Genomic DNA, 23,797 nt, shown 5'->3' with positions numbered 1-23,797 from the left:
TGAATCTTAGCCAGTGAACATTCCAACATTGTTACGGTACTTACTCTTTTTATTTGTATTCTGAAAAATCTGTACGTCACCAATGATGTCTGGTTTGAGATATTTAACTTTTATCAAACCTTTTTTAAACAATTGACACGTGACATTTTATGAAGTGAAAACTTGCAAATTTAGAATAATGATTGGTCAAGAATAATAAAAATTATATTAAATTTAGCTGTTATGAAAATTATTACATTTTACATGGATTTACTAGCCATTGGACATTAATTCATGCACAATGTATTGTGTAATTTGTCCAGTCCAGTCACTGTATTTAAATACTGTACTATTATTAACAAAATAAATGATGAAAACAAAAAAATCAACCATCTGATACTCTTTGAATTTGTTTTTATTCGTTGAACTTTCTTTTCTACTTTCACTCAAACGTGTATTTGAAAAACATCAATTTTTTTAAAAAGCGTGCCCAGTGTATGGACATGGTGGCATTGTTTGTATGAAACCTGTTAGTGGGGGTAATTTATTGCTGTTGGTTTCGATTGAATAAAATAAACAAACTACAGAAGATAAATTTTGTTTTAGATCTAGCCTACTGTAGGCCTTCCTGCTCTTTCCCACTGTAGGCCTTCCTGCTCTTTCCCAGGGAAAGCCCTATATACAAGTGTCTCGGCCTGGTTCGTGATTTCTTTAAATAAGAGGCTGAGACCTACAAGATAAGATATTGGCGATGTTTTTGTTGGGTCTCATAATGGAAACCAAAGATTAATTAATTAATTAAATTATATAGGCCTAGGTCAATGTTTACACTCACGATTTGTCAAGATTTCACACCACCACGTGTCATCGCGACGACGGTGCCTATGATGCCGTGATTGGGTCATATTTGGGAAGTTGTTTCTGATTGGTCAGTAGTTTTTATCATCCGGGGACGCCGGATGAAAGCGAGAGAAGTATATTATATTTTTCTACTAAAAAAACCAATGGATTATACTAAAAATGAATAATTATTTGTTGTTGCCCTATCGACCAATGCGCATTACACGCCCGATGTAAAATCGCGCCTCCATCTTTGAAATTTAGAAATACTGTATAGATTATAAAAAAAATAAAAGAGGTACAGTATATGCTGTTTCTTAAAAAAGCGAAAGAATTTTTATGAGTAATTAATATCACATAAGGTGGCACTGGAATAGTGATGACCGCTGATGAATTATCTACCTTAATAAACGCTAGCAATAACTCATATTCTGTTTTGTATATAGTTAACTACATCGCCCTCTATATACGGATTGTATGGCTTTTATCAAAGATTGCTTTTATAGTGATACGATATTATAATTCACAAAGTTGACAGTAGACTATATACAATATAAAGTATGTCTAACTCTAAATAATAGGCATATTTAGACCACTGGATCACACATTAAAAGGAAAAGCTCAAAAGAATTCTTATGTGACGATCATTAAACATACACTATGTGCAAATCACTGAAACGTATCGTCTGGGATTACATAACAGTTACCAAACATATAGTCAATAGATAAATTGAAAGGAACGTCTAGAATGGGACACTGGTGAAATACAATATAAAAACAACAATGACTCTTGTACAGGCTTCAGTAAACACTAATATACTATGCAAGTCAGGAACTACGAAAACCAACACGTACAGTATTTATAGGTATCAATAATATACGAGCCAAGAGAAGCCTACATTTGACATGACAACAAAAAAGGGACGAACCAAAGTCATAGTATTTTTAGCGTGTTTGACGTCGATGGTCGTTGGTGGTAAGTTCCTTTCATCCGGGCCCAGTTTTATTAGTCACGAAATGTCTATCTCAAATTATTTTATTTTGCTATCTAACTCTTTTCCATTACGTCAGTCTTAATATTAGTAGCATCACGTCACGTTAAAATATCCGTACAGACATTTTAGATTAAGTGTAGATTTGAGAAAATCATTCTCAATTAAGAGTTTTACAATTTGCTGCTCCAATCTAAGATTCTTCTGAATTTACTCTCAGTGAGAGTAGCATTTTATGGGGTCCTTTTCCTACACACAACCTGTTCCAAACAGGGCCTTGCGAAGGAGCTAGAGGTACGTGGGCGTGTTAAATATATGTTTGACAAATTTTGACACCTTGCCCCAGCCCTGCCCCTAGAGTTTTGCCATATATTTTATGGGTCCTTTTCCTATAAACAATGATCTTTAGGAAACTGATATTAGAAACGTATAACTAAAGACGTGTACATTCTATTTGAGAGATTATTCCCTACAGTCAATCTTTTTAATAGGACACATCAAAACCGGAATAGTTAGTATCTAGGAGGATTTAAACTGGGGTGGGGGTGTGGGTTTAGGTTTCTTTTTGGTTATCAAGAGTATAGTCTAATGTTTACTATTTATATTTACTTTACAAACGTTAGATATTACAGATATATTATTAATATGAGAACATGTCATCAATCTTGTATAGGTAATGCTGTCTATGAATTGAGGTTAATGCAAGGAAATTCAGAAAGTAAATTTGAGGGCCGTGTTGAAATACGCGTGGACGACGGCGATTGGGGGACGATATGCGATACAGACTGGTGGACAGAAGAGAGTGATGCGGTATGTGTAAAACTAGGCTTTGCACCTGGATCTCAAACGTATAAACGCGCCCATTTTGAAAAAGGACAAAGTCCGGTTTTGTTCTACAGCGTTCAATGTATTACAGGCATGGCATTTGATGACTGCAAGTTTGTTCCCACGACGTCGATTCAACCTTGTTCATATCATCGTGAAGTTGGAGTAAGATGTAATACCGGTGAGGGTGAGGGTGAGGAAGATGGTGGTAAGTTTCTTGAACATATTTACCAACGTCACTGATATATATATATATGTAACCAAGTTTTCTGCTGTTATTTTATTTATTTATTTATTTTATTTATATATATATATATATATATATAAATACACTTTATTTATTCACGAGACTGGTGAGTAAAACTCGTTCAAACAACATTGATTGTTTTTACACAAAAAAAAATATAGGCCTAAATATGAAAAAGAAAGAAAACATTTGAAAAGAAAATGACAGCAGAATCCCTTCCATCTGACACCCCGTATTTATGGGAAACCATATCGGTGTTCCCTGCGTAAACAGGAACCCCTATCTAAGTGTCTCCTTACTACAGGGATCCTGTACTGTAGTATACATAACAAATAATTTTTGTTTTCATTTTTATCCTAAAATAATAAGCTTTGATGTATGTCAAAATGTGATTACTCAACTAAGCTTCTCTTTTTTTATACATAATAAAGATAACACAAGTGTTGGATTAACTAGTATTGGACTTGGAACATTCGGTCTCCTGTCTGTCCTAATGTTGTTTTGTGGGATTAAAAGACACCATCGCTACCCGAATCGGACGCAAACAGTGCGACAAGAACCTCAATTTGCACAGACACCCAATTATGTGGACATGCCCACAATAATGACAGTCGATCCATGTCCAGCATATTCAGAAATTTCAGATACAGCACCACCGGAATCGCCATCACAGTTTCATAATTTTCCTTATAATAGCGATATAATACCGCCGCCTTTAACAACAGGCGAACAATCCCAGTTAAATGGGACTTATAGTAGCTTTCATAGACAAGGCAGTGAAGAGGATAGAAGACGTCGTGATGTGATAGATCCTCCACTATCGTCGGGCGATGATCCGTGTGTTGGTGATCACATGTCGATTGAGGAGACTGTACCATATACAGGAGAACCACCCCCTCCTTACACGGCACCTAATGTGATTGCACCACCATCAGATACATCAAGTGTACCGCCTACATACGAAGAATCATTGGATCACAGAGTTGCGTAGAATACGAGATATAAAACATTTGTCTTTTGAAATTCGTGAGCCTTTGATCTTAGGTATCTTTCTATTTTAAACGAAAAACGTATATATTTGGACATTTTTGTATCTCTTCATCCATTTACATTATGTACAATATAATAATTAAAAATGTATAAAATAAAACTTTAAATGGGCCATTTTGTAGAAAATAACAGAAAATTTGCTTCCGGTTTTTTTTTAAATTCACATTTTCATAAAATAAATATTTTCTTTCCGATCCAATTTTTGGTCAAAGTAAAGACCTTTTATGTCACATTAAAATGGCCTATTAAGCTTCATCTACACTATCAAACTTTATGTGACAACAAAATGTGATGTGCCCACATAATGGATATGACGATATGTATGATATATCACTACTATATTTGGGCATACCACTACTATATTTGGGCATATCACTACCATATTTGGGCACATCACATCTTTATTGTCAAAGTAGTTTTATAGTGTAGACAAAGCTTTAGACTATAGTTCCAGAAGGAAAGTATCTTTAAAGTTGATACTCATTATTGTAAAATAAACCCGTTGGCGTGAAACAACCAAGGACACATAATATTTATAAGGTTGATGTAAACATCAGCATGTATCGATTTATTCTATCTAATCATATTATATCGAAACCCTACAATCTATTTCATTAATATCACAATGGTAATTTACACCTAATAATTTTAAATATTGGAAATTTATTTTAGTTCTTTACAACAACTTAAAAACGTTGCTATGCAAGATATCTTCTTCAATTACAATAATGACAAACTTGACACATGATTACAATATAACAGTGCATAATCAAAGACTCCATTACATAATTATTTCTAATTATAGGTTTCTGTTCATTTGATTAACGTCACGTAAAAAGTATCATTTCTCATATTATTTTTTATCTTCAGTGAAAGATAGAACAACACAGCCGATATGTATAATAGTACAGTACATTGTATCAGTCACTCAAATCAAATAGCATGGCTTACAGACACATTGACATCATCAGTCCTCTCATCACATCTACATCATAATATTTCCCCAGTATTATGCAAAATTCCGTAATACATAATCACAAGTGACTGTCGATAGTCAATTAGAATCTATCTCATGACAGCTGCAGAATCGAGTTGTTGTATACTGCTCACGTCCAGCCTATTCTCGGTACTCTGTATCAATTTCCGAAGTATCATATTTGTTAATACAAAATCATGTGTTTCACATGTATCTAGTAGCATGGAGGTATACAATTAAAAAAATATATATATTTTATACCTCCATGCTAGAGTAGTAACCTAACGCTTAACCTAACCTTACATGATACAGGCACCATAAATGAGATGCTGTGTATTACCAAATATTCCTAATAGTTCGGAAATAATGTGGAGGTACACCCAAATCTGGGAATCGGGTGAAACGTCAGTAATTTTTTCCTTAATATGTGTTTTTATTAACAATTTATAGGCCAAAGGTACACTTTTCACTTCGTTTCAGTGACAATGTTTATATATATTTTAATGGCTTATTGAGTGAATACAGCAACGAGTATTGTAATATGACGCACAATCTAACCTATAGTCTGGGTTCCCGACGGAGTTTTGACTTAATTATTAGTTAAAAGATAAATATTTTGGCACACTTGGCGTTTCATACGTGTACTACTTGAGCTTGTAAACATCGAAAAGCCTCGAAATAACGACAGACTTGGGGCACAAGTCTATCTAACTAGCTAAGGCACAACATATTATAGATTTATTAGTACTTTTTTTAGTACGTTTTTATCGTGCGACGTGAGTTGGAATTACAAAGCGCTTTGTAATGGTAAACTATTGTGATGACCTGCTAAAATGTTTTGAATATAGCAGTGGTTTAAACCCTTATAAACACGTATGTTGTATTGTTAATCTTTCTTTTCTATACAGAAAAATAATAAAGAGCAATTATCACAATGCGGTGTAAAAACGAAAACGATCCAATAGATCGATTATCTGACAGTATATTTTATAATCATAAAATAGTCTCATCAACCTATAAATACTCCGTGTATAAACAATATATAATCGTAATAAAGAGTATAAAACAGTTTCTATTCTATAGTAAACTAAGTTATATAAACCACCACAGAGATGAACAGAATTATAATAGTGTCATCGAATGAAATGTTTACAATAGACAATTGTATTGTACTTAATTTCACATTTGGTGCATTTTTCGGTATAGGCCTTACTCAAAAATTTCTGCAATTTAAATCTTGTTTTTTTTTTTATAAGACCGATGGAAACCGTATCCTATAATGTATATTTTAAAAAAAAATTAAATTTGAAGAATGTAATTTATTCTCTGTTTATACATTATTATTGAATAGCAATTCTCTTCCAATAACAAACCTACACGTGTTGTGCGATGATTGGAGGAACTGTGATATAAGTGCATGACGTGCTCTTGTCGAGTTTACAACCAAGTTCACATTAAGCCTATCTATTTAAAAACATCACTGGGATTACAAAATGTAAGTATGCTTCATATTTATTTAAAAATATATTTTATTTGTTTTTAACCCTAACTCTAGTTAGTTTTTATTGCAAATAAATATTAATTATAACGGAAAGAGAAATCGATCAAAATAAGTAGGCATAACGTGTATGCGGTAAAGACAGTTATTGAACATATTGGTATATTAGGCATACCTTGGACACACAAGCATAGACCAAAAGGTGTTTTAATGCAATATGTCTATCTGTCTTAAATATAAATCCAAAGGCAAATTGCTGAAAATGAAAATGGTGTGGGAATCATCACTGGCTGAATCTCAATAGAGATACAAAATAAAATAAGCAACGAAAAAATGACCATGATGTGGGTATCAGTGGCTGAATCTCAATAGAGATACAAAATGAAATAAGCAAAAATCTGAAACAAAGCGATAAAGTAAAACAACCAGAAAAATTAGCTTCGGGCTTCATCAGTGAAAGTGTCTTTTATAATATATTTCAATAAATACGTTTAACGTTATTCAAATCATGAAGAAATAACTTATTTCTCCATGTAAAGACCTTTTCACTTTATTTCTTTACGAACGGACAGTGGAAAGGACTCTCCAACCACCTCGACAATGCACAGTGAATGAGAGAATAGTGTAAGGGAATACAGTAGTATTAACTGGTAAAGGCCAATTTACAAGGACGAGCGGTAACTGTAAGCGGAAAAACGCGTAGCTTGTCGCACAAAGAATAGGCCTATGTATCTATCCTCCTGAGCGGAAACCGCCCGTAAGCTCCGCGTTTTGTGTAATGGTCATAAGAAATAACATAAATTTCTAGAGAACATCCGTAGTTCGTAAATTTGTATGGGCTTCACATTTTAAAGTTTTCGATAAATTAAACAGAAGAGTAGATGATAACAAAAATTCGAACTGGCCTCAAAAGACATTTACTAGAACAAAAACCCCCAAAAAACTATTATTTGAATGTAAACCGTTTATCATTAAATGATACCACCCTCGTATAAACTAATCCTTTCATTTATCATTTCGGTATTTTAATAATAAAGCCCAATAATGATAATAAATTGTTGTATCCATGCAACAACAGTCATGCAACGAGGTCTTTATTAATAGATTTAAAAACATATGTTAATTTCCATTGTGAAAAAAATATTCATGGCCCCGATAGAAAAGTGGGTAATCATACATTAAAAGATAAGAGAGAATTATGGTAAATAATGATAATGGAAAAGACTATAAACGACAATAATCATTTATGATATACACATAACAAAAATAAAATGTTAAAACAAATATGCATAAATTACTATACAGTATTTATATTAAAAATTTTGATGATGGTGATGGAAATAAAAGTGGGACGATCTCACATAAGACAAAAAAATGGGATAGGCCTAATCATTATGAATATGCAGAGTATTCATAACCCGCGCAGTACAGTAGGTCAACGGCTATTTTTGTAGATTATTTGCAACGGATTATTTCTCGATATTTACCGGTTCACATAATTTGTTCGATTTCTAATTCTAATAGATATTTTTTATATCATTGTTAGTTTACCTTCTGGACGTGTTTATAAAACAACATGAACCTGTTGATTGGTATCGTGTTGTCTGGTATCGTGTTGTCCGTGAGTGTGTTCGGTAAGAACGATTTTGTCTCCTTGTGGCTTATTCTTCCTTATCTTTTGTTTTCTTCCAACCAGCTGATCATTAAAACGTTATACATTAAAAAGTATATGACATAAATGTGTTGCTTTCTTTTATAAAAAGAATTTCGGATTTGTAAAGATGAACAACGGTTGGAAATGTTTGTCTTCGTCCCCTTTGCAGTAATAGTGTCCGTTCTGTCTAAACGTAAATTATTCAATGTTTGTTACAAGGTCTATAATTTTCCAAAACTCAGACAGCGACCAATCGTCTCGTCGGAAGAAAAAAAATGTTGATTGTTCTACCGACGACCTAAAAACTACGCACGACGCTGTCTCAAGAGGACTAGTCTCGTAGGGATTCAACAGCACGACAAGTCAAGACATTTCGTCGAGCCTCGTCGTACAATACCGTCTGAGTTGCCTTGAATCATCCCGACGAGACAAGTCGTCTTGAGATAGCGTCGGGCGTAGTTTTTAGGTTGTCAAAAAAAACAAAAAACTTTTACCTCATCGAACGACGCTATATGAATAGGCTTATGTTACTGAAAAAAAATTCCAATCATTATCATCTTTGTCTTGCAGCGGCAACGGAGTCATGTACAGCGCCCGAAGCTCTTGGCGTTGAACAGGGAACTGCAGAGCTGACGGCTTCTAGTGAATACAATTACGAACGTAGAGCCGATCGTGGACGTCTTAATATGCAACATGATGGTGGGGGAAGAGGAGGTTGGACTGCAGGTGCTCAAGACAATAACCAATGGATACAAGCTGATCTTCTAGAAATCAACAAAGTAACTGGAGTAATAACACAAGGAAGAAGTCATGCGTCTTTTTACGTGACGTCATACAAAGTTCTTTACACGACTGATATCAGTTTACCGTTGCAAAATATAGTGGATGAGTTTGGATCAGAAGCGGTACGTAGGCTAATTATTTAGGCAAATGGCGATATGAATTACCTGTATTTGTATATAGTTTTCTGTAATTGTTCATAAAGTACTGGTGACGATCTTTTAGGCTTTTCCAGGAAATTCGGATAGTAATACCCAGGTAACAAACACATTTTATCAGTCTGTCTTGGCTCGCTTCATCCGTATCAATCCAACGGGGTGGAGTGGCCATGTCAGTTTACGATTTGAAGTTATTGGATGTAAAGGTAATATTTTTTTTATATTTTACTTTACTACTAGGAAACTTTAAAAAAATCAACTCTACGATAAGTTTGTTTTCAGTATTATTAGAACATCGTCGTGTAGCCTATGTTGTCTAAAGCTCTGTCTACACATTTATGTTTAATGTGATGTGTCCATATATGGAACACGATGATGTCATATCAATACCATATTTGGGCACATAACACTATTTTGTCAAACTAGTGTTGACAAAGCTTTAGAATCACCTCTACATAGTATTATATTGTTGTGTTTGTAGTAGCAACAACAGCAAACCCGACAACGGCGACATCAACAACAGCAAACCTGACAACGGCGACATCAACAACAGCAAACCCGACAACGGCGACATCAACAACAGCAAACCCGACAACGGCGACATCAACAACAGCAAACCTGACAACGGCGACATCAACAACAGCAAACCCGACAACGGCGACATCAACAACAGCAAACCTGACAACGGCGACATCAACAACAGCAAACCCGACAACGGCGACATCAACAACAGCAAACCCGACAACGGCGACACCGACAACATCCATTAAAACTACCAGCGAGCCGTTACCGTCAACTGCGGCATCAACTACGGAGATCCTGTTTCTTTCTGCCGACGGTAATATTGTAAGTTTTAATTTTAATGCTTTTTTCTCTAACAAACTCTAAATTGTCTTCTGAATACCGACTGATTTTTGCTAGAAGCCCTGGAACCAACTTCCGATGAACCTCTCTCTCTCTCTCTCCCTTTAATCTCGACTTAAACCCCACTAGTTATCTTTATTTTCATTTCTCATTCATTTCTTTTTGTTTTATCTGTCATTTCTTTGGATATGGTGTTTCTTAAGCGCATATGCTAAGAAACGATTCAATATTGTTTTTTTTACAGTTTGTCAATTTTTTAATCTAAAGTTTTTACAGCTACGTTTACCATTTTGTATGTTACATATTTTTCTGTGTTTTAACGTAAATATTTATATCAAAATATGTTTAAGGCATCCTATAATTGGAGATTTTTTCGCTGTTGGATGTAGTTGAAATAAAATAAAAAGTGCATACAATATTATCTCATATGATAAAAACCTCTGGTTTTGGATAGTCATTATTAATTATTTTCGAAAGAACCAAAAGTTAACGATACTAACCTGCTTGGCAATTTCACTGTCCTTCTCGGACAGCTTCTTCAGAAGAAGAAATGCAGGTTGGTCTCGCTAATGTTTTTTTTTATTCATATTATCTCTTACAAACTAAAATATAAAAATTTGCTATATACTAAATGCAGTTATTGTTATTTCATATAAAGGCTGGGCAAACACTGAGTTCATGGATGGCATCAAAAGAAGTTGATATTGTTCATGCTCTGAGGAGTACAGAAAGTGATGTTATATCTTTTGAGCACCAGTCAGTCTGTGAGTTTTATACTTCAAAAAATAAATGTATAACGCACTTTTCTTAGTAGTACACTGGTACAACTACAGCAGTCGTGTTTCCTAAAACAAATATTTTGGTCGACGACTTCCATTTTTTTATCGATGACAGAAATAAATCACATGTTATTTTTATCATTTTTACCAGGGTAATAAAATTCAGTAATTGTCTCATCTTTTAACAGAGAAAGACTAAATTATGTTTTCCATTGTAATAAACAATTACCGTATACAAAAAATTATAATCGGAATTATCGTTGCATAATTATGTTTGATACCTAAATTCCGTGAAATTAAATTCAGATTCAAAGGCCTCATGGATTGGCAAAACAAGTAGCGTCGTTCACCAGGAGATTAAAACTGCCAACGACAAATCCGTGTTTTTCAGTGTTAAAGTTTCGCCAAACGAAGGTAAAAAACTAAATTTTGCATTTAGAAACAGGGACTCCTAGAGACTTTCCCTAAGTCTGTAGTTATTTCGAGTACACGTATGAAACGCCATGTGTGCCAATATATTTATCTAATATTAAATCAAAACTCCGTCTGAAACCCAAACTAAGGGACTCCTATAAGCAATATACAGAATGCATATACAAAATGAAGAAACAACAGAGGACGTGTTATATAATATTTCGTATCATATTGAAGAAGATAACTCGAGATTTCAAAACGTTTTGTGAAGTACCAATATTAATATATTTTCATTACAGTGTCTGTTATATGCTTATATAAACAAAACCAGGATGATAACTTTAAATTGTGGACGTTAACGTGTAAATAAACATACAGACAATAGCAAGTAATACTTTAGAAAAAGTCCTATAGGTAATCAAACAATCGTGTATTCTAACAATTATCCCACAGGCGAAAGCGTAAAATGCCAAGGTTACCAGTTTAACTGATATTGAAATTAATGTTATACGGGATAAATTATAATTTACAGAATTTTAAATGTACTCTTTTGATTAACCTGCTCGTCACTAACGCCATACCTCATTGAAATATAACATAAACGATTTAAATATTTTATGTTTTAATAGAAAACTATATAGTGGTACCGGTACTGGTTTCTGTCTATTTTGAACGTGACGTAGTGGCTAACGGACCAGATGTCTACGTAGATTATGATCACACGACGTAAGTAAAACGTTAATACTTTGATATAATCTATTTTGAACGTGACGTAGTGGCTAACGGACCAGATGTCTACGTAGATTATGATCACACGACGTAAGTAAAACGTTAATACTTTGATATAATCTATTTTGAACGTGATTAGTGGCTAACGGACCCGACATACCCGTTAATATATTGATACAAAAATGGTAAATCGTCTGTAATGATCTTTAACCATGTCACTCTGACTGTTACAATTCATAATGGATTCTTTTTAATTTTCTTCTCTTCTCTCTCAAAGTTCCACTAACTTAGGGAGCTTTCAATTTGCGATGACCAGGACCATCATGGTTAATTTAATCTGTACAAACAAGAGCTATTTTTTCCATTTACTAATATGTATGATCATGGAGGAAAAAAATATTATTTAATATTATTTATTTTATTTATCCATGGTATGAGCAATAATATTAATTTTGCAGCAATGATTTACACGATGGAGATGATATATTTATACTCATAAGTGGGTTATTATCGATAAGTATCTATGGAATAAACGACACCCTTATTGCCGGACAAGTGGAGTTAAGTTTACCGATCAACCCATTTAATGTAAGCTAAACAAACTACCTTTTAGAAAAAGTACAGAAGTTTACAATAAACTCTTCAATAACAATGAAGCACATCATAAAATGTTCTTTTCAGAACTAATATACGTGTTGTACCGCAAACTTTATATTTAAAAAAATGAGAAAACAATAATCCAGATGCATGATGACAAAATCAGTCGGAGTGAATAATACAATACCTTTCTCTTACAGGAATCATCAGAATATATAGAAAAGAATTCTCTGTGTGTATTTTACGATATAAAATCGAGGTAATTATATTTCGTCGTTGTAGCATAAAATTTAAAAACTGAATGCAATCTACAGACCGGGTACTCACCAAAATGTTATCCGAACAAGGTACTGTATCTGGATTTGTCCAGTTTCCTGGACAACTCCGTGATACAGCACCTCATGATGTTTCAATTGCAACGCATGTACGGTATCATGAAAATAATAATGTGGAAAATCCTTTACATCATACTAATACGCCTAAAATCGACAGTTTGACACAAATATTCGAGATTCCGTGAGAATAATTATTATAAGTTCAGTTCGAAAAATAACTTGTGTTCAACTTTCAGCAAATGGTCAACAAGAGGATGTCAGATGCTCAACTACAATTCTACAACACAGGTTATTCACTGTTTCTGTTCTCATATGACAAGCTTTGCTGTTCTTATGCAAGTCTCGGATGATGAGGTATATAGGCCTACTTTGTTTTAACTAAGGCAATCTAACACAGTTCGACATTAGTAATAATAAGTAATAACAGGGACTACAAACACATTTATACCGTATGTTTTCTTACCTTTTAAGGTGTCAGCAAAAGACGACGTCATAAATTCCTGGATTACAATAATTGGACTAAGCCTCTCGGTTGTGACGTTGATAATATGTCTATTGGTATATGTTGTATTGAGGTATTTAATTCGTTTAACAACCTTAGCCTGCCTTCCATTAATTCACTACTTTACTCCATAGAATCATCATAGTCATCACAATAAAAGCGCGTACTGATAGGTCGTGGTCCACCTGTAATATTTCCAAAGTATGCTAGGCCAGTGTTCTTCGATATGTCTGAAAAGCTGCAACCACCATTAACATAGTCTGGCCTGACGTTGTATCTAGCTTGACGGTGATTTGATACATGTTAACGGTTCACTGTCACTAAACTAGGAGACCAGACAGTAGCGGCGGTTGTTTTAAAATGATATCGAACCATGCTCGCAACTCCCAAAGTAGCTTGTTAAAAAATTCGAATCTCATGTAGGCCCTAACATTATGATCAGATATAGGTGTCAATTTGGACACTTTTAACAAATAAATGAAAGAGAAAGAGGCTTATGATTCACTTTCTCCTCTTCTTTTATTGGTAGATGTGACAAAATGTCTGTGCGTCACAAGATCCACGTCAATCTCATTGTGTGTATGCTTGGTGTTGACTTGCTCTTTCTGACAGCCATTAACAAAACAGAACAAAAGGTAATGGTTGAAAGAATGACCCATAAACCACTAGTACTGGTGAGATCAGTGACATTCAATGACAAAGATAGAGTAGTTGCCCGATACCGAAAGACTGACTGACAAAGCGACGTAAATGCTTATTGTTTATTCTATTATAGTCGTGTAAGTTCGTTGCGATTCTTCTGCACTATCTCATCTTCTGCATGTTCATGTGGATGCTGGCGGAAGCATGTTTTCTTGTCATTAAGGTGATCAAGAACGCATCCAACAAATTGAAGCTGATGCATTATATGCTATTTTGTTACCTGACACCAGCATGTTTCATCGGCGTGTTTGCTGCAGTCAGATATGACTGTTATGTCACTGAAACAATGTAAGAGACAGCTCACTAAATTATTTTGAGAGGTGGAAGTAGAGAGATTGCTTGAGAGTGGAAGAGTGTGCCTATTGCTTTGAGAGACGGAACAGGTTGGATTTGGATTCGAGATGCTAGGTGGCCAAGTTGGAAAGAAAACGATGGATGAAGTGCGTAAGAGTTGATAGATACCGATAAGGGAATGTGAATAACCGGAAGTACGTTAGAGGAGGAGAGTTATAGTTCGAATAAATTGTTTAACATATTAAGTGTGACCATGCAGTTGGCTCCGGGAGACCATAAAAACAACCACCAAAAACTAATATCAAGTTGAGGTTACGATCTTCATTACATTTTAGGTGCTGGCTGAGAAGTAGCTGCCGATTGGTTTTTGCAATTCCAGCACTTTTAATAGTTGGGGTAAGCTTTTATTTCAACAACATTAAATAAATAAAACTGTGTCTGTTTGTACAGAGAACCTACAGCGTACACTGGAACACCATTGTCACAAACTCGCAAGTCACAATTCATAAATTTATATTACAATTATTACAGGTAAATATAGTAGTATTGGCAAAAATGGTTTACGTTATTTACAAAAGATCGGGACCAATGTTAAGAAAACCGCCGAAGATACAAAAGGAATATAAACAACTAAGGTAACGAAATTTGTTTAGTTCTGTCTTGTCTGTTAGGCCCTATGAACTGAATCGGAGACAACCAAGCATGCTACTGTATCAACATATTTCGTTATACTCAAAATGAAATTTTAAAATAATACATGTGCCTGTTTTGTATTGGAAAGATTCATCGCAGACTTAAATGAGTTTAAAGTTACTGAAATTTATAACAAGAATAAAAAAATCATATACAACGAATGTAAGGCAATGTATCTTAATGTTACATTATAATTATCTTACAAACTGTACAAGAAAAATGAGAGAGATCTGTCAATCATAAATAAGTAAAATAATTTGATTTGAAAAAGCAATTTGGTAAAACCTAATAACAGTTATACAATCTAGGATAGGCTGGGCATACTGCATATAATAATTAAAATAAAACCTCATTATAATGTAAATTTTCTATAATCAATCTAATGTGCCAAGAAAGGAAAATATCATTATTAACGGATGAAATTTGTTGAAATTAGAAATAATCAATACAAATTAAATGCATACAAAGTTCTATATCCGTAACAATCTGGCCAACAACAATGTGTCAATAATAAGATAATTGTGTATATCAATATATATGAGTTATTCATTTCCTTCGTGGTATAACTACGTATTGTAATAGATGAAGTTGTGGTTATGCCACAACGGAGAAAAATAATAACTTGGTATTAAGGAAATTCGTGACCTGTTTAGGGAAATATAGGCCTATTGATAAAAATAATGAATATGGTAAGTTAAGTTGAGCGGTATACCTCGTATTATTTAGATCTAAAAAGAGTAGCTTATTAGCTGTTTCAATGAATATGTACAGTTTGATATCTGACTGTCAGTGACAGAGCCATAGTAGCCGATTCTCGGTACTGTTTCTAAATTTGACCAGGCAACTTTCGTGATACAGTATCTTAGGTGAAACATATGTAAATCATGTATTAATTCATAACCTAACTCTTAACTTAACCGTCCATGATACAGGCATCATATCTGAACACATGGGATGCTGTATTACAGAATTTGTCTATGATACTAGACAAATATTGTCATATGCAGATACCACTGGTATAAATCAGTGATTTTGAGTATCTTTTATGAAACCACCTCAAGGTGATCTACATTACAATATTATGGTGACAATACTAGAGAAACTTAGCAAAATATAAAGTACAGATACATGTTTCCCCATATTTTAACACCCTGACATTGCCATTTTTAGAACCGCTGTCAGAGGAAGCTTCGTACTTCTCCCTATTCTGGGTGTGACGTGGGTATTGGGAGCGTTTGCCAACGCGAGCCTGTTTGTTGTCTACCTCTTTAATATTCTGAACTCTTTACAAGGTGTTTTTGTATTTGTTGTTTGCTGCCTGCTGGACAATGAGGTCAGTAGCAAAAAAAAAACATATAGGCCTTATAAAAATACGAAATCACGAGATGTTCTGTTGGTTATTTTTAGTAAAACCATTGGCAATGATTGAGTTTTTACCGTTATATTACTGATTATTTTGTTTTTAGTTATCATTTATATTATAGATAAATATTATTTTACAGATCTGCGGAGCTGGCAAAAAATGGATGGCAAAACACTTTCGATGGAACAACAAGATCAAAGATCTATCGACCTCTCAGGTAAGTACAGAGTTATAGTCATTAATCACTACTGAGTATTATTAGATCAATTTCCTATCTGTGTAATGTGTTTACCTATTATCTAAGTTAATTGATTTTTTTTTTACAACAGGGGACTAAAAGTACTAACGCGATGACGGCAGCAGGACATTCAACCGTTGCTCAAAGTCAACTTTGAAAATTTAAGTTCAAAACAAGATGGGAATACTCCCGACTCCATGTATTATAATTATTAGTATTTCAATCGGGGATCGTGTGTATAGACACCACAACTTGAATACACTCACCTAAAATTGCAAACTTTAATAATTGAACTGTGATATTTGCATTGTATGCATCAATATTTACGTATAGGCCTAATGTACGTAGATTAGTATCTGTATACATATTAAATTAAAATACTATTTTATTTAACTATTGTTATTCTTACCAGGAATATTTAAGTAGTTAAGGTACAAATCCACTAAATCAAAAAGAAAAATTATTGTCGCTAGAATTTTTAAATCAATTGTCTGTATAATATGGTATAAGCAAAATGTCGGACATTTAGACAAACTTTTCAGACATAAGGTTGCAAGTTTGTCAAAACGCTAAATGTATATTAGTCTGATGAAAAATATAAACATTGTATAGAAATCTAAACGTCTTTCGTTTCGGTTTCTTCAGGTTTTTGTGCTTCATTTTCTATAAGTTCCTTTTCATTAATAGGCTTTGTCTGTTGTTCCTCTTCTTCTGATTTAATTCTGCGATGCGCATGCTCATTACGAGCTCTTCTTCTGTTGCGGATTATATGAATTCCGAAGATCAGACAGACAATAACTAACAGAACAATGACTATTACGCCCACCAACATTTTGTTGTTACCAGAACCTATTAAAAGATATCAATTCACATTTAAAATTTTTGAAATCAAATTTTCGTTTTTCATGAAGGTGAAAAATAAACGTTGAAACTTACCAACGTTTCGTGCGTTAGCATCGCACTTTCTCAATTTGGGAAGGAGATGAATTTTTTCAATCACATTTAAAATGTTTAATTTTTTAGGTCTATAGAGAGTTTGTTGAACATTAAGTCTTTAAAACACTTATGGTGATTTTTTTTACTGTATAGATTGCCTATAGGTTAAGCTGTAAAGTTCTAATTAGCAGCATATAAATTAAATGATTGGAGAATTTTTTTCTAATTGCATATTGTTTCTTGAGTACGTCTTAAACGTTGTTAGACAACTTTTTTTATTAGGATGTTTAAAACTTACCATCATCATCCTCGCCGGTATTACATTTTACTCCAACATCACGATGATGTGAACAAGGTTGAATCGACGTAGGCTCAAAATGGCAGTCATCAAAGTCCATACCTTTACTACAATTAACGCTGTAGAACAAAATCTGATCCGGTCCTTCACCGAAATGGGCTCCTTTATACGTGTGAGATCCATGTTCATAGCCTAGCTTTTTACATACGGCATCGCTTTCTGCTACCCACCAATTTGTATCACATATCGTGCCCCAACTACCGTCCACGAGTATTTCAACACGACCCTCATGTTTTGAATTACCGTTCACTAAGCGTATGTCATATGCAACATTACCTGCAAGATGGATTGAAAATATTGCAGGAAAAGCTCTCCTAAATAATACATGTAGACCTTTTGTTATTTTGTAATGATATATACGTATTCTAAACAAACTTGGTCACCTTCGTCGTGTGACGTTTGCCGAAATGTAGTAGATTAGGCCTACTAATATAGGCCTACTACTAGTCGTTTTCCCAAACGTACCGTCCGACTTCGTATACTTAACATTATATCATTGCATTCTTTGTAACAGCGTACTTGGAGCGAAATACGCGAATATCTTTTGATTCCGATTACAACTGGCCGGGAAGGGTTCGTTTGTAGTGCTGGCACCACCGTTACTACGTAGGCCCAGCCTAAGCCTGGCATCAGCCTTCACTGAATCAGTAGCCAGAAGTATGGATACGGTACGGTACCGTATCTAGAAATGAACATTTCCCAGCCTACCCTGGCATCAGCCTTCATTGAATCAGTAGCCAGAAGTATGGATACGGAACGGTACCGTACTATTAAATGAACATTTCTCAGGCTATTTAAAATAACTAGGCGCGGCCTACTACATTAAACGTAGCCTAGCCTTAGGCCTATTAAAATACTATTTATCTAGGCCCTCTAGCCTATCTAGGTAGGAGGCCTAGAGTCTATATAGTCTAGCCCTGGCCACTTTACTAGCTAGGCCTCTCTAGTGCGCATGTTTAAGCTAAGTTTAACTAATGTAATGCCTAATGGGCTTACTTACGTTGTCTTGGTTTTGGGGCCTAGCCGGGGGCCTAGCCGGAGCTGCGTCTACTACTACTGTAGGTAGTCCTAATTTTATGATAATTGTATTTCTAATTTTATGTTCCTCAGTTCCTGTCGAGATCTTCTGCTACATGTGCTGCTAACTAGACTACTGCTCGCGCTGTCTGTTGAATTTGCACACGTGATGACGACACGTGGTGAAGGTGCCGGTTACGACACGCGGCGGCGGCCGCTTTTTTAAAAAAAAAAGTTTTGAGTATATTTACATCCGGGGGGTAACTGTCTAGGGGGGGGGGGGTAGTAGGTGTCTAGGGGGTAGGTGTCCTAGATAATTAGGGGGTAGGTGTCCTAGATAATTATTTATTATCTAGGACACCTACCCACTAGACACCTACCCCCTAGACAGTTACCCCCGGATGTTTACCACCCGGACAACAACCCCCCTTAGGACAACTACCCCCCGGACAACTACTCCCCGGACAACTACTCCCCGGACAACTACCTCCTTAGGATAACAACCCCCGGACAACTACCCCCGGACAACTACCCCCCGGACAACTACCTCCTTAGGACAACTACCCCCTTAGGATAACTACCCCCCAGGTAACTACCCCGGTCAACTACCCCGGTCAACTACCCCCCGGTCAACTACCCCCGGTCAACTCCCCCCCCCCCCCCAATCCAAAAGTAGACAAATATATAGACACCGGTTTCTGTAAAAATGAAATCATCTGTTTTTAACGGGTGTTTCGAAACTAGAGACCCGAGACCAGAGACCTGACACGAGACCCAATACGAAAAGGGAGACCTATATTTGGGTCTCCCTTTTCGTATATTAGGGTCTCCCTTTTCGTATAGTGTGGTCTCTCTTTTCGTATAGTGGGGTCTCCCTTTTCTTATAGTGAGTCTCCCTTTTCGTATATTTGGGTCTCCCATTTTGTATATTTGGGTCTCCCTTTTCGTATATTTGGGTCTCCCTTTTCGTATATTTAGGTCTCCCTTTTCGTATATTAGGGTCTCCTTTCCGTATAGTGGGGTCTCCCTTTTCGTATAGTGGGGTCTCCCTTTTCGTACGTGGGTCTCCCTTTTCGTATATTTAGGTCTCCCTTTTCGTATTGGGTCTCTGGTCTCGTCTTGGGTCTCTAGTTTCGAAACACCCGTTTTTAACCGATTATTCTGTTTAACAGCACGGTAGACCCTAGATGTGCTAGATTTAAAGTACCGTATTTATTGAAAAAACGGCCTGGGCTGTTTATTGTTCAGGTGGTTTTTAGGTGGACATTTATTGGAAGAAAGTTGTTTATTCAATGGGAGGGGGTATAATCTAATGGAAATAGACACCGGTTTCTGTAAAAATGAAATCATCTGTTTTTAACGGGTGTTTCGAAACTAGAGACCCGAGACTAGAGACCTGACACGAGACCCAATATGAAAAGGGAGACCTAAATATACGAAAAGGGAGACCCACGTACGAAAATGGAGACCCCACTATACGAAAAGGGAGACCCCACTCTCGGGTCTCTGGTCTCTGGTCTCGGGTCTCTAGTTTCGAAACACCCGTTTTTAACCGATTATTCTGTTTAACAGCACACTAGACCATAGATGTGCTAGATTTAAAGTACCGTATTTATTGAAAAAACGGCCTGGGCTGTTTATTGTTCAGGTGGTTTTTAGGTACGTGGACATTTATTGGAAGAAAGTTGTTTATTCAATGGGAGGGGGTATAATCTAATGGAAATAGACGCCGATTATTCCATATGATGTTTCATGGGAGTAACATGGTCACCGTTTAAGTTGAGGGGAATTTATTTAAAGATCGCCGTTTACTCGGTGAGTGAACATTGAGGTCAAATATCAAAAGTGATATTATTCATCAAGTGTACAAAAATACATATATGACAAATTTGAGACAAAAATTAATTCTTTTAAGACCAGTGGTTATCGAAGCATTGTCCTGACGCAAAAAATATTATTATTATTATTAGCGAACCAGTCTTTACAGTAAATACAGGGAGTACTATAAAATACGTTCGACTATCCTATGATCATGTGTGACAATCTTCAGTTTATACCAGGCTATAATTATGTTCAATCTTTTACTTTTGTTTACAATAATGAATAGTAATTCGTCTAAGTAACGAATTAAAATATAGTTATTAATTCCTATAATACACTGTTGCAGAGTCAGGTTGTTGAATGGTCTGGGTGGGGTAGATGTCCGCGGGGTATTTACCCGGGGGAGGGGGTAATTGTCAGGGGTAATTGTTCCTAGGGGTAATTGTTCCTAGGGGGTAATTGTCCGGAGGGTAGTTGTCCAGGGGGTAGTTGTCCTAAGGCGGTTGTTGTCCTAAGGGGGTAGTTGTCCGGGGGGTATTTGTCCGGGGGGTAGTTGTCCTAAAGGGGTAGTTGTCCTAAGGGGGTAGTTGTCCAGGTGGTGGTTGTCCGGGGGGTAGTTTTCCGGGGGGGGGGGGTAAATGTCCAGGGGGTGAATATCCGGATACGATTTATTATACTTATATTTTTAGACGTTAGCTCGAAATGCATGCTGGTTAGGGTAAGTAAGTTTAGTACAATTGCCTATCTAGGCCTACAGCATTTCCGTCTTGTTGACTTAAAGCCAAGTACTATTTTATTTGTTTGTAGGTCTATTTATAGACTTTTTTAAACGGTGCATGAATCGTAGCGAAACGTAACATAATAGATAAAGTAGGAATTTTTATCGGCAATGTGAATAGACGATGCCCACTCGGCGAGTGGCCTCAAATGTATGGAATGTATTCTCGATAAATTCTGGCTGGAAAAGAGAAAGGTGAAACATAAGTATTTAGAATAAAACATTTTAGTCTACCTTTGTTTTTAACTAAAACAATTTTAAGAGCTACTTACTACCAACCGTCAAAAGAACTAACAGTATTGCAATGTGATATCTGGCACTACATTCTCCTCTCTGTACGTATATAGTCATCTCAGATGCCCTTTTGAACGATAGTAGGCCTACCGTAATTTATGTCGTCTGGTTCTGGACGGATCCTTGCCGAGAGTGAACTTTATATGCTTTTATTTCCGTGTTATTATACAAAAGAATTATTTTGTTCTTCGTTTTACGGTTGATATACAGTGCATTATTGTGAGTCATTCTATAATTTATAGTGAGTAGGCTTAATGGCATTATTCTATTCATTGTTGGTATAGCCTACAGTATTTGGTTGTGTCTATTTAGTGTTTTATGAATTCATTTTTAGATTACGTCGGTAAGTCGTTGTGTACATTAATTTCAAGCTATCTTTACCTTTAAGTTAATTGTTTTAGAGGATCACTTTAAAGTTGTTTTTACTAAAGGATTCGACAATTAAACATTGTAATGTAAGGAAGTTGAATCAATTTGTTGCATTTTGTAAAATTTAGTAAAACATATTGTGTTACGCGTAAATCCAGTTTTGATGATCCATTCCTTGTGATTGGTCAAATTAGTTGCGTTCATACTGTACGTCACAGTGGGAACAGAAGCTTAACCAATTGACATTTTGAATTGATGAATAATGTGGAAATATTAAAGATGTATTGTCCCTTTGACTAATTCCAAAAAAATAAAAAATAAAAGATTTCGAAAAACTGTGGGTCATTTTGAAGTATCATAATAGTTATTAACTATCACCAAACAAAAACATATCCCATAATGAAACGCGCTTGTTTGGCTACTCTGTATGCATAATCATAAAACTTCCTCATGATCTGTGTGAAAATACCTTCTTAACCGTGACGAGTTGTAAACAATCCTAATTTAGCATATGCATAATGCGTACTTATGGTTTGAAATCTTTGTTTACTTTTGCTCGTGACGATTTTCCAGATGAAATGTAATTAAACTAATTTACCTGTTAATTACGTAAACTTGTTGTTTTTGCCTCAAATTTTCAACTTTAAGTGAATAACTTTAATATTACAGTACTTTGATATGGCCACTTTAAATTTAGAATATTTTGAACTTAATTTTTGTGTGTTTCAAGGGACAATACATCTTTAACTTTCCGAAAACAAATGGAACAAAAACATAACCTTAGTAATAATTATTACCGGAACTGTGTATTACTTATGTGTCGTCATTGAAATACAACATTCACAAAAATCGTATATCCTCTATTTTTTTAGCGTCAGGATTTAGAGCGACATAAACGACCAACCGTGTAAAACGAATAGTGTTCCTTGGAATTTTAAAAATTTGTTTAACTTGTAGGCCTATAATTATGATCTATATCTAGTTTTTATTAATATTTCATAAACATAAATCTACGTTACATTAGGCCTACTATAGACTTTCCACTGTATGTATTAATTGTCTTTTCACGCTGCTGCTTTAGGCAGCTACGTCCCAAGAGGACTACTCATTCAGAAGCTGGAAGCAAGCATCAGTTCTAGTTCTAGAGTCCGACGTTTTTTGGTTTTTTTTAAACTAGGGCAGGTCATGTTAAAATTACAAATCCCAAAGCATTTCTGGTATTTACAATGAGTTTTTGTTTGTAATAGGATACTTCACACTTGAAGCATCTAGGCTTGATGAAGTGACCCCCAGACTTGACCTCAGCAATAAAATCAACTAATGTGACAATAAAATGAGACATTCAAAAACTAATTTAATATAAAAATATTTTTCAGAGGGACAATATATCTTTAAAACTGTTACGTCAATAAGCGAGCAGCGTTTTTTGTAAGAAATATTTCTTGTTCTTGTCTGAAAATACGAGCTCATGTATTATACGTATGAAACGCCATGTGTTGTGTAATTCACAAGCATGAAATTACTAGCTTATGATTAAAAATTAAAGTAATTGCAATGTAGAAGCATTAAAGATGTATTTTCCCCCAAAAACATGAAAAATGACGATTTATTAAAACAGACTTTTAATGTTATTTTGTAGTTTTAATACTTCCATAAAAAAAACGAAAAAAAAAAAAAAATGTTTTCACTTATAAAATGACAAAATAAATGGTTAA

At 35.1% G+C, this 23,797-nt stretch overlaps 3 protein-coding genes across 3 annotated transcripts; 2 read left to right on the top strand and 1 right to left on the bottom strand.

The window, feature by feature from the left end:
• Positions 1-1,553: 1,553 nt before the first annotated feature.
• LOC140057446 (antigen WC1.1-like) lies at positions 1,554-5,278 on the top strand. The gene is made up of 3 exons (XM_072103110.1): positions 1,554-1,795; positions 2,485-2,844; positions 3,315-5,278. Exons 1-3 carry the CDS (start codon positions 1,726-1,728, stop codon positions 3,872-3,874), a joined length of 990 nt encoding a protein of 329 aa, XP_071959211.1. The 5' UTR covers positions 1,554-1,725; the 3' UTR covers positions 3,875-5,278.
• A 1,092-nt stretch (positions 5,279-6,370) lies between these two features.
• Positions 6,371-16,731, top strand: LOC140057608 (uncharacterized). The gene is made up of 19 exons (XM_072103325.1): positions 6,371-6,404; positions 7,954-8,041; positions 8,632-8,966; positions 9,067-9,205; positions 9,481-9,845; positions 10,522-10,627; positions 10,949-11,056; positions 11,686-11,782; positions 12,244-12,373; positions 12,583-12,641; positions 12,954-13,071; positions 13,189-13,292; positions 13,749-13,854; positions 13,995-14,209; positions 14,551-14,611; positions 14,747-14,850; positions 16,079-16,241; positions 16,411-16,488; positions 16,601-16,731. Exons 2-19 carry the CDS (start codon positions 7,984-7,986, stop codon positions 16,664-16,666), a joined length of 2,412 nt encoding a protein of 803 aa, XP_071959426.1. The 5' UTR covers positions 6,371-6,404; positions 7,954-7,983; the 3' UTR covers positions 16,667-16,731.
• LOC140057452 (macrophage scavenger receptor types I and II-like) lies at positions 16,235-21,835 on the bottom strand. Its single transcript, XM_072103116.1, has 3 exons — positions 21,692-21,835; positions 17,744-18,079; positions 16,235-17,358 (listed from the first exon to the last, which is right to left on the bottom strand). Exons 1-3 carry the CDS (start codon positions 21,768-21,770, stop codon positions 17,126-17,128), a joined length of 648 nt encoding a protein of 215 aa, XP_071959217.1. The 5' UTR covers positions 21,771-21,835; the 3' UTR covers positions 16,235-17,125.
• Positions 21,836-23,797: the final 1,962 nt, after the last annotated feature.

Source organism: Antedon mediterranea, chromosome 8 (genome assembly GCF_964355755.1).
Source record: "Antedon mediterranea chromosome 8, ecAntMedi1.1, whole genome shotgun sequence".
Classification (NCBI taxonomy): domain Eukaryota; kingdom Metazoa; phylum Echinodermata; class Crinoidea; order Comatulida; family Antedonidae; genus Antedon; species Antedon mediterranea.
Note: the sequence above shows the minus strand (reverse complement) of the source record. Positions and strands in the feature narration are given on the sequence as shown.